The sequence below is a fragment of the Manihot esculenta genome, chromosome 17, assembly GCF_001659605.2.
Source record: "Manihot esculenta cultivar AM560-2 chromosome 17, M.esculenta_v8, whole genome shotgun sequence".
Classification (NCBI taxonomy): Eukaryota; Viridiplantae; Streptophyta; class Magnoliopsida; order Malpighiales; family Euphorbiaceae; genus Manihot; species Manihot esculenta.
In genome coordinates, this window is record NC_035177.2 from 32,170,071 (window position 1) to 32,182,663 (window position 12,593).

The window sequence follows — 12,593 nt, forward strand, 5'->3', positions numbered from 1 at the left end:
TCGGCCGCCGAAAGTTAAGTTCGGCCGCCGAAAGTTAAGTTCGGCCGCCGAACATGGATAGGTTTTGGGGAGCGCCTTTGGCCCCCGAAAGCCTTGTTTGAAAGACTTAAGGTTCGGCCGCCGAACCTCATGTTCGGCCGCCGAACATGCATGAGATGTGGGGGCACGTTAGGCCGCCGAAAGGTGGCAGAACCAGCCCTATAAAAGGCCCCGTGACCGAAACAGGCGAGGTTTCCTCTCCCATTTCGGCCGACGGTGAGCTCTAGCCCTCCTTTGGTCATTTTAAGTGTTTTCCCTCAAATCTTTCAGATTTTAACAAGTTACATCTTGTTTTTGAAGAGTTTTGAAGTTAGAGTAAGATTGGAAGCTTGGAGACCAAAGAGCGGATTTCTCCCTACCTCCAAGCTAAGATCGTTTTTCCTCTCGATCTTCAAGAGGTAAGCTTAGATCCAACCTCTCTTGCATGTTTTAAGAAAGTTTTAAGTAGATCTATGGGGTAGAAAAAAAAAGCATGAGTAGGCTTGTTGAAGTTTCTGTTATGTTTATGGGTTCAGTGTGCATGTTCCTGAGCAATGTGCCTTGTTTGTGTGTTGTAGTTGGGGTTTAAGTTAGTTTGAGACCCTTAGGAGCTTGTATGCATGTTGTAGAATAGGTCTTTGCATGATTGGTTGTGTAGGAGGTTGGAATGGGCAAGAAGAACCAAGTTTCTGCCCTTTGGCAGAAACCAGGTTCGGCAGCCGAAGGGACTTTCGGCCGCCGAACCAGCTTGGGAGGCAGCTTTAGGCTGCCGAAGCCTGCCCCCGAAAGTTGGAGTTTCGGCTCTGTCCGAGACTTTCGGCCGCCGAAGGTGCCGCCGAACATGCATGAGTTTCGTCTCTGTCTGGGAGTTTCGGCCGCCGAAGGTGCCGCCGAACCTGCCTGACTTTCGGACCTGTCTGGACTTTCGGCCGCCGAAGGTGCCGCCGAAAGTGCCCTGTCCAGACTTTTCTTGCATGTTTTTACGTGATGTTTTCAGGATGTTTTAGAGGGTTTTTGGGGAGTATAGTAGAGTTATGTTTATGTATGTTTAGTCCCTCACTGGAGTCCACCTGTGTAGGATCGGACCCGAGGAACCAAGGTGTTTAGCAGTGTCAGCCATTTCAGAATCGGTGCAGAGCTAGTCTCAGGTGAGTGGAACTGAACCTAATGTTTTAAGCTAAGAAATTAAATGTTTTTAGAGCATGATCCATGCATCATAAATGCCATGATATATGTATTAGGTTGTTTTGCATTAGAACTCACGAATATGATGCATTGCATAATATGTTGTTGATGTGGATGGATGTTGGATGATCCTTAGCCCTCAGTATGAGATGAGATAATATGATATGATATGCCATGGTATGATATGAGACAGAAAGACCAAGTCGCCCTTGGTACTATGTTATGTAAGCGGACACTAGGTGAGGCCTAATCGCCCCTGGTGTAGTTGGACTTGTTATGATATGAGATATGTAAGCGAATACTAGGTGTGGCCTCATCGCCCCTGGTATAGTTGGACGTACTATAGTATGTAGAGGGCTATAGGTGACAAATTCATCCTTGATGTGATATGTTTGTGATGTGTTGCATTTCATGGAAGCATGAATAAGAAAAAGTTACTTAATAATATACCTAAAAAAGGAGGAACTATAATAATAATAAAATGAATAATAAGATACCTAAAAATGGAGGAATTAAAGCAAATATTTTTAGTTTCTGCTCACTGGGCTTTCTAGCTCACCCCTCTCCCCTAACCCCAGTCTTGCAGGTGCAGAGTAGATAGAGATAGTCAGGAGATCAGCAGGTTACGTCCATGGTCATGATTATGTAATAGAATAGTTGTGGACATGATGTAATGTAAGGTTATGTATTGATGTAACAAGAGTTGTATTGTATAATGATATTATGTTATATGATCAGAGTTTTAGTATTGTGCTTGGCCCGAGTTGGTTAATCCCTTTGTACATGAGTTTTATTTTATGTTGTTTCATGTGATGGACCGAGTTTGACAAAGGGGTATGCTGACCCTAGGGGTTCTATGAGTTCAGTCATAGTGCATACACAGGTCAAACGGGTTAAAGAAGAAGTTTACAGTTTTATGCTTTAAAGTTTTTGCTTATGTTTGATCATGTATGGGATTATACCAGCTATACAGGATGTATGTTAGGCTTGCTACGGGTCCCGGCGGCCTTAAGCCGATCTGGATCCTAGCGCCGGTAGCGGTCCGGATTTCCGGGTCGTTACATCCATACACTCCACAACAGAATGGAGTTGTGGAGAGGAAACACAGACACATACTTGACACTGCTAGAGCCTTGAAAATGCAATCACAAGTCCCTATTCAATTCTGGTCAGAATGTATCTTAACTGCTACTTACCTAATTAATAGAATGCCTATGGAACATTTTGATTGGTCCACGCCTTATGAGAGGCTCTATGGGACCTCACCTGACTATTCTCACCTGAGAAAGTTTGGTTGCTTGTGTTTTACTACTTCTATGGGAACTCAGAAGGACAAATTTTAAGAAAGAGTCATTAAAGCTGTGATGATAGGTTATGCCAGCACACACAAAGCCTATAAGCTTTATAATATCAGTGATAAAACCTTTTTTATTCGTAGGGATGTCGTTTTCTATGAAAACATATTTCCCTTCCAAAACACTAATCTGATTGAAAACTATGTGGTTCCTATTCCTGTGATTGAGAATGATTGCCCAGATGTTGATTTTTGTCCATCTGGTCACACCAGTGAAGACTTACAGAAATATCCTTCAGTTAGAAGGACCCAAAGACATAGGCAAGCGCCTGTCTGGATGCAGGACTATGTAAATTCCCAACAAGCATCCTTCATGACCTTTCATCCCTTACATCAGTCTTACATTTGCAATATCAACAAGATCACTGAACCTTGTACTTATACTCAAGCATCTAAGGATGTACATTGGGTTGAAGCCATGAAGCAAGAGCTTCAGGCCCTAGAAAATAACAACACCTGGGTGCTCACTAATTTACCTAAGGAAAAAAAGGCAATAGGCTGTAAATGGGTCTATAAAGTGAAATTTAAGCCAAATGGGAATGTAGAGAGATATAAGGCTCGATTGGTGGCCAAAGGTTACAACCAAATTGAGGGGTTGGATTACAAAGACAAATTTTCACCTGTGGCCAAGCTTACAACTGTAAGAATTTTCATTGCTCTTGCTACTTCTAGACAATGGCCAATTTTCCAATTGGATATAAATAATGCTTTTTTACATGGTTATCTTGATGAAGAGGTGTATATGACACCTCCCCAAGGCTATCACAGAGCCCAGCTAGTGCAAGTTTGCTTGCTTAAAAGGTCATTATATGGGCTTAAACAAGCCTCTAGACAGTGGAACATTGAATTTACCAATTTCCTCAGGAGTTCGGGCTTTGTGCAGTCCCCACATGATCATTGCCTATTTACCCAGCACACTGGTGCTGTAACTTTGATACTGCTTGTGTATGTTGATGATATTATTTTAACTGGAAACTCCATTGATGCCATTACTGAGTGCAAGCTTGCTTTACATTCAAAATTTACTATTAAAGATTTGGGGCCTATGAAATACTTTTTGGGTCTAGAGGTTGCTAGATCCTCTCAAGCAACTTTACTTAGTCAAACTAAGTATATTTCAGACATATTGAAAGATGCAGACATGTTTCATTGTAAACCTGCCTCTTGTCCTTTGTCTCAAGGCTTGCATTTGTCTCCTGAATCAGGAAAGCTTTTTGATAAACCTAATTTATATAGGAGACTTCTTGGCAGGCTTCTTTATGTTAATCTCACAAGGCTTGATATATGCTATGCTGTGCAACACTTGAGCCAATTTATGAGCATGCCCCGAAAACCTCATTGGAAGGCTGCTTTACATGTGCTTCGCTATCTTAAGGGCTCCTTACATCAGGGGCTTTGTTTTTCTGTGAATACTGATCTATCTCTGAATGCCTACTGTGACTCTGACTGGGCAGCTTGTACTTATTCTAGAAAGTCACTCTCTGGATATTGCATATACTTGGGTCCTTGCCTTGTTTCTTGGAAAATGAAGAAACAGCCTACTGTTTCTAAATCCTCAGCTGAAACTGAGTATCGTGCAATGGCTAACATTGTGTGTGAACTTCTCTGGATTAGCTATATTTTGCAGGACTTGCAGGTTCACATTCAATTGCCTGTTCCACTGCACTGTGATAGCAAAGCTGCCATGCATATTGCTGCCAATCCGGTCTTCCATGAGCGCACGAAGCATATCGAGATAGACTGCCACCTGGTCAGAGATCAACTTCAACGGGGATTTATATTACCTAATCATCTCACTACTGAAGAGCAGTTGGCCGACATATTCACCAAGGCTTTACCAGCCTCTCACCATGGCACTCTAACCCGCAAGTTGAATCTTTTGCCCTTACCAGCTTCAACTTGAGGAAGGGGTGTTAAAACTACGTCGTTTTACTGCTTATTGTTATTGTTTTATATTGAATATCTAAACTATGTCGTATTGTTGATATGAACTGAATATGCACGTATTGTGCATATGGTGTTGTCTGGTATAAAAGGAAGCGATGCTTCCAAAACGCAGATGCAACGTCATTTTATTGCATTTGAAATAAAGCTTTTGATTTTTCTCTCTCTCCTGCTTCTGCACACTTCTTGAATAAAAAATTTAAATGTTTATTATTTTTCATATTTATATTTTAATTTTAAAATTTTAAACAACAAAATCAATATTTTTATATTTACCTCAATTTTTTATCATTTATTTTAATTAATTTTGACCAAAATATGTTTAGTCCACGTATCATATCACTTAGAATTATTTCTTAAGAAAATTAAAAAAATTTATGTTAGTTCATTTTTATATCCAAAAATTTAAATTTTAAATAATAAAACTAAAATTTTTTTTTATTTTATTTTAATTATAAACAAAATAACTAAATTGAATCTAATAAGTTATTAAAAATTACAATATAATCTCTAAAATTTTATTTGACTAATAAAATAATTCTTAAAATATATTATTTATTTCTCATTATACATTATATTTTTATTTCAACAATGCTTTTTTTTTAATCTCATTATTTATTTTTTATTTTTATTTTTATATACATATTTCATTTTAATAAAATTTAAAATAAAAAATTATAGTATAAAATATATAATATTTTATTTTATTTAATATTAAAATACAGTTTCTTATCGGATTAACCAATAAATTAATAAGTATCACAAGTTTACTTATTAAAAAAATAAAAATATTGAATATTTTAAATAATTTACAATAATATATATAAAATTTTATAAAAATCATAAACAATCACTTTACATACTAAAATATATAATATTTTATTTTATATTATGAATATAAAATATAATTTTTTATATGTTAAAAATACATGCATAATAATTTATTTATAATGGTGAGTATAAATCTTCAATAAAATATTTTAGTATATAATATTTATATGTGATATTTATGTAGTAAAAAATTTATTTGTAATAAATATTTATTTAATATTACATGTGATAAATATAAAATAAATATATTTTTAATATAAAATTTAAATTAAAGGACTATATATATTTATTAATATAAAATTTTAGGTAATATATTATAATTTATTACTAATTTTTTAAATTTAATTTAGTGCTCGGTGAAAAATTAAAAAAGGTTTTAGTTTTATTATTCAAATTAAAAGGTTTGAATTTTTTTATTCAATATATTTCTTGAGAAATAATTTTATGTGACATGATATGTAAATTATAAAATTTTTTATTAAAATTAATTAAAATAAATTATTAAAATTGAGATAAATATAAAAAAATTCACTTTACTTTCAAAATTGAAAAGCGATAAATGTTTAAAATTTTTTTTCCAACAACCGTATTAAAAATGATTAGATGAGTTTTTCTATTTATATTCATATTTCATTTTGCCAATGGATATAATTGTATTATAAACTTTTAATTCGATCAAAATTTTAATTTTTTTATTCGTTAAATGAGTTTCTATTTAAATTCATCATTACTGTCATAAATGGATATAATTTCTTAAAAATTTGTCTAATTCAATTTAAGAATTATGAATTAAAATTATAAATTTATTCTCTCCTTTTTAAATGGTTGAAATAATATGATTTTAATAAATAATTAAAAGTTATGTGATGTACGTGTATATATATATAAGTAGAAAGGGGAGTATATTGTAAATTTTCAAAATATCTTTAATTTTTTAAAATTATTTATAATAATATTTAATTTTTATAAGAGTCGATAATTTTATTATTTAAAGATTAATTTTTAAAATAGATAATAACTTTATTACTTAAATTATTTTTAGAATTACTTAAAAAAATATCAAAGAATATATAAAAATACAATAAGCTTATAATTTTTTTAAAAGAAATATATTTTTAAATTAAAATTTGAATTCATTAAAAAATATGAAAAAATATATAAAAATAAAATAATAATAATGACTCTATTTATTTTATGAAAAGTATTTTTTTATTTATTTACATTTTAAAGTTTTAAAGAAATTTAATCAATAAACACGATGACATTTACATTTGAAATATAAAGAAAATAATATATTTTTGTAAACAATGAGATAAATTATTATTTTTAATTAATAATAATGAGTTTTATATAATTTTAATTATATTAATTTATAAAAAAAATATTTATATTTAAAAATCATTTTTTGTTAATTTAGTATATTTTCTATATAATGGTGACTTTACAAAAATAAATATTACTTCATATAAATTTATAATATAACATATATAATTTTTATAAAGTGTAATGTGTTTTCATGAAAAAGTAAGTTCACTTTATTTGAAATTAAGTAATAATAGAAACTCTCTTAAAAATAATATTAGCATCATTAAAATTTTTATACATAAAATTTATGAAAAATCCTTTATCTTTTATTTTAAATCAAGTAATAATACCTTTTTATAATAAAAAATAATATTTAGACTCAATAAAAAAATTTAATTTTTTAATATATAATAACATACTGTTTATTTTACACTCAATAAAATTATAATTTTAATTATAAATTTTTATTTAGTATAAAAAATAATTAAATTATTATCTTATTTTTAGTAGCGGAGCTAAATATCGTAATTATCAAACTATTTTTATTGAAAATTGCTACGATTAAAATATATAAAATAATAATTTATGATCGCTATCATAAACTTATTTTTATCGTAACGCTCCATTGTATATATAAATACTTTAATATGGATATAAACATTTTCCATACGAATAAAAAGTTTATTACAATCTAAAGATCAATTTAAACTACATGTTTTATATTTAATCTATCATTAATCATATTTAAGTTAAAACTGCTTATGTAACTCCAGATTAATTGTCAAACCAAAAGATGAACATGTAGGCTTTTGAGAGTTTTCCAGCAAAGCAGCCTCAGTTTCTACCTAAAGAACGATTTCCAAGTGACTTTATATGACTCTTCTAGACCATGGCTATGGTTATTCACTTGACTTGATTTGGATCTTTATTATATATGATCCATGACCCAGAAATTCCTACATTCATTGCTTAACAATCATTACCATATCCATCCAGTGCAGGTAATATCAATCGAATGCAGACTCAACAGCACGTGCTTATACATTAAATAATATTAATATATGACTTGGCTTTTGAAATTAAAAAAAAAAAAAAAAAAAAAAAAAGATATTGAGAATATCGCATCGCCCACTTCCTTTGAAAAACGTAATCCAAATAATTTTGATCAAGAGGCTGCGAAACACCAATGAATATTACTGACAATTTTCAAGTCAAAAAATGTGGCCATCAATGGACATCATAGAGAAATTAGCAGTGAAGCAGTAGGTTTTTTTTTTTTCCTTTTTTTTTTTCCCTAGAAAAGTCTATAAATAGCCATGCATCCATGCAAGATTATATATCCCATCTTAACTGGCTTAAGTTAAGTTCTAACACATAATCCAAGCAAAACCACTATGAAAGTTGCTAACTTCCTCGTAGCTCTCGCTGTCGTGGCTTTGGCTTCCTCCTTTGCCACTGCCTATGACCCCAGCCCTCTCCAAGACTTCTGCGTAGCAACTAATGCCACTAAATCTGCTGGTATGTATTTCGACTTCCTTTCTTTCTTTTTTTTTTTCTCTCTTTTGAAGTTATCAATAATATTCTCTAATTGAAAACTACATATCATTGATGCAGTGTTCCTGAATGGGAAGTTCTGCAAGGATCCAACGCGTGTTACAGCGGATGATTTCTTCTTTTCTGGGCTTAATGTAGCTGGAGACACCTCAAACCAGCTCGGAGTGCATATCAATATCATAGATGCCGATGTGATCCCAGGACTTAACACTAATGGGATTACATTAGTTCGAATTGATTATGCAGCAAATGGTGGCCTAAATCCACCACACAATCACCCTCGAGCTGCAGAGATCCTCACAGTCTTGAAAGGAACAGTTTATGCAGGTTTTGTCACTTCTAATCCTGATCATCGTCTTTTCGCCAAAGTTCTAAAGCCAGGAGATGTGTTTCTTTTTCCATTTGGGCTGATTCACTTCCAGTTGAATATTGGAAAAACCCCAGCAGTTGCTTTGGCTGCATTAACTAGCCAAAACCCAGGAGTGAATACAATAGCAAATGCAGTTTTTGGATCTGATCCACCCATTAACCCCAATGTTCTGACCAAGGCATTCCATCTGAACAAAGATCTGGTGAGCAAGCTTCAAAAAGAACAATGGGTGGATCCATCAGAAAGCGATAGCTACAATTAATTAGTTGATGTGTGTGCGTGTGTTTGTGGCTGTTAATTTCCTCATTTTACCATCTTATTCTATGGAATGGGAACAAAATAAAGAGGATTTGTTTCTGCCGCTAGAGCTAGTGACGTTGATTCATCATTTTGATATTCTTCTCAAATTAAGTTGCACCATTTCAAGTCTCTTTATGCTATGTGCCTCTTGACATGTTAGTTCTTTCTCATTTAATAAGAGAAATGTCTTTGTTTTATGAAAGAGATTCTATAATGTTAATTTCATTCAACCAATCACACTAGAAGTTTAAAGTTATTAGTTTTTCTCATCCAACTAACTTATAATCTTTTATTACCTCAATCCTATATAATATAATAATTGAATACAACTATGATTGGAATTTGAAATTCATAATTTCGACTTTAATACTACTTAGTTCAAATTGACCATCCATCACTTTCATTATTTTCATTCTCACGTATAGCTAATTCGATGATTATATATATTTTTATTATTATTATATTGTACAAGTCATTACCATTATTCTTGAATAACTTTTTTTTGGACTATTTAGAATACAAAAATAAGAAAATAAATAAATTCAATTGTCTAATTCTACTCTTAAATTTGGAGTTCAACCCTTTAATAATTATTTGAATGAAATGGAAGGGGATAGTATTCTTTGGTGTTACAGCATTGTGTAAGAATATTAAGAGTGGACAGTTAAAGTCTTCTTGTATTTATAATGAGAAGATCAAGCAAAATAAGAGATCCTACTGGAGATGGAAAGAGACATAATAAAAAAATTTGTATGGATAAAAAAAAAACAAAAGAATATTCATATTTATACGTACATTTATGTATGTTTTTATTCAAAATTATATACGTGTTGTATTTTTTTATTTATAAATTATGTTTTTATTTAATTGCAAGCTAAATATAATATTTAAATATTCATATGGCCACTCGACAAGTGTAAATGAATAAGTCACTGATATATAATAAAAAAACCTATTTATAAATACACCAAATTACTCATCCTTTAATCGGGGAAATGCACTGGATACTTTTATTGGTTTTCATTCAAATATTTTACAAGGTTTTGAACAAGTAATATTATACTCAATATTAAATTTTCATGGAAAAGTTATGAAACTTATATTACCATATGGAAGATTATTACAAATTTCATTATTTATCTATGCCTGAAATAATATGATATGGAGTAATTAGTCTTAAATTTTACGACAGACTTGAATCGGCTCTAACTTTTGCTGCCGACGTTCGATAGAGACCCACGATAACTTTTTAAAAATGAAATTTCGAGACGCACGATTATAAAATTCGATATGGAATTTCTATCGTTTAGGAGGTCAATTTTGTATTTTAAATTTTTTTGGATATTTTAGGTATTTTTATAATTTTGCATATTAGGGTTTTATTTCTATTATAAATAGTTCTCTTGACTATTAGAAACACACTTTTCAATTTTTGAAAAATTTTAATAAGATTTTTCGTTTTTTAGTCTATCTTTTTTCTTATTTTATCTTAATCAAATGATATTGGCTAAAACTACGGAATCTAAATATTCTTTTATCATAATGTTAAATGGCAAAAATTATTGATGATATAAAAAAAATAAAAGCTTGGTTAATTATGAAAATTAACATCATGGAGAAAAAACTCCAACAATGCCATCAAAGGCAAGAGTTAGACTCAAAAGTCAAATAGGAGAACTCAAAATGTTAGTGGAGAACTCAAAATGTTAGTGATGATGATTATTGTAATTTTATAAAATTTTTGCTAAATTATAACTTCATGGGGTTAATAATAAACTTTATATATTTTATTTATTATTTATTTGAATATTATTTTTAATAGATTATTTGTCACTGAATTTTTTAGTAATTTTTTTTTCAATACACAAGGTATTTTTTAAAAAAAAAATTATTGTGTATGTGAAAAATTATTGAACAAAAACGGCAGAGACACGTTGCTTCTCAATGTTTATTGAATTACACATATATGATAGTTTTTTTAAGTCACATTAATATTAATTAAAAACCATTATTAAAAAATGTATGCTATGCAAACACTCACGTTTTCTCAATATTAATTATTAATCATTTTAAACATAAATACTATTTTAAGTTCATTATTTTTATCCCATCATAAAAAAATCTTATTTATGTTATTGAGATAGTTAATTATTTATTGATAAAAAATAAATTAATATTTATTTAATATCATTTTTTATTAATTAATTTATTAAATTTTAAATTAATAGTAATAAATAAATAAAAATATAACCAACCTAAAATCAATAATACTCTCCCTATTACTATACCATTAAAAAATAAATAAGAGAGAAAAAAAGTAACATTGTGATATTGAATAACAATTTCCATACATCTACAATGTACATAATGTTCTTTGATTATGCATATCAATAGTGATATTACATCTTTATACCGCCTCCCGTGTGAATCTCTTAAATGATTTTGCCATGAGCTTGGTGTTAGAAAATATTATGAATTGAGATTATCTTTTGTCGTCGAAATATTTAAATTTGGAGTGTAACCTTAAAATATAAATATATCAAAGTGACTAAATAAACCAATACAAGAAGACATATATTCCAGTCGTATAAAAGATGGACTAGATGCATCCTAATGAAGCATATAATGTGTCACATACTCAAATTGTAATTTTTTCCGTTTAAATCACAATAAATTCATTTTACTATATTATATTATAATTATTATATTTTTTACACTATGAAAAAATTATATGAAATTGACTTAAACATGTTTCATAAATTGACTTAAACAAATTGAAACAGCCGGACCCGAACTGTCCCAAATAACTTTTGGACCCACTTTCTACTTGGTCCAAAATGGTTAATCAAGTTATTTAGTAGTTCTGTGCTAGCTATTATATACAATTCAATTTCCTTCAAATCTTCCGATGTGCGATGGATTTGTGCCGCAAATCCGCAAGCAAGCAGCTGAAGCTGCTGACTATCACACTCGGACCGAACCCTCGGATATTGTGGTTTGCTAGTACCTCGGGCGGCTCCACCTCGTCTCTCACGGGTAGCCCTTTCCTCGTAGGAACACTAGCTCTGCACAATTTGTCTGATCCAAGGTGGCTCTGATACCAATTGAAACAGCCGGGCCCGAACTGGCCCAAATAATTTTTGGACCCACTTTCCACTTGGCCCAAAATGGTTAACCCAAGTTATTTAGTAGTTCTGTGCTAGCTATTATATACAATTCAATTTCCTTCAAATCTTTCGATGTGGGATGGATTTGCGCCGCAAATCCGCAAGCAAGCAGCTGAAGCTGCGGACTATCACACAAATATTTGAGAATAAAATCTTAAGAAATAAAATATTTCTACACATCTAAAATATTTTATTACTAAAATATATTTCTACACATCTAAAAAAGAAACATAAATATACTTTTATTTTATAATGCACATGTTAAAATTAAAATAAAAAGATAAGGATATAAAAACGTACTTGGAAAAGGAATGAAAATAGCAAAGCAATTTAAATTAATGACTAAGAAAATTTTACGGAGATGGAGAGCAAGCATAAATTTTTTAAGCAAAATAAGGAGAAGAAGTAGATAAAAGAGATCAGAAAGGGAAAATGAGCTGTGGATTAGCTTTAAAACTAAATTTGAGTAGGTTTAGGAGTCGATCATATATCGATTGTAGAGGTTCAGTACTCTTATCATGCCGTGTTCTATAATATGACTGTTGAACATAACATGCATCTTGAC

The 12,593-nt window shown here is 30.8% G+C and overlaps 1 protein-coding gene across 1 annotated transcript; it reads left to right on the forward strand.

The window, feature by feature from the left end:
- Positions 1 to 7,990: 7,990 nt before the first annotated feature.
- LOC110605046 (germin-like protein subfamily 1 member 16) lies at positions 7,991 to 8,994 on the forward strand. The gene is made up of 2 exons (XM_021743344.2): positions 7,991 to 8,155; positions 8,252 to 8,994. The coding sequence occupies exons 1-2, from the start codon at positions 8,032 to 8,034 to the stop codon at positions 8,821 to 8,823; spliced, it is 696 nt and encodes a 231-aa protein (XP_021599036.1). The 5' UTR covers positions 7,991 to 8,031; the 3' UTR covers positions 8,824 to 8,994.
- Positions 8,995 to 12,593: the final 3,599 nt, after the last annotated feature.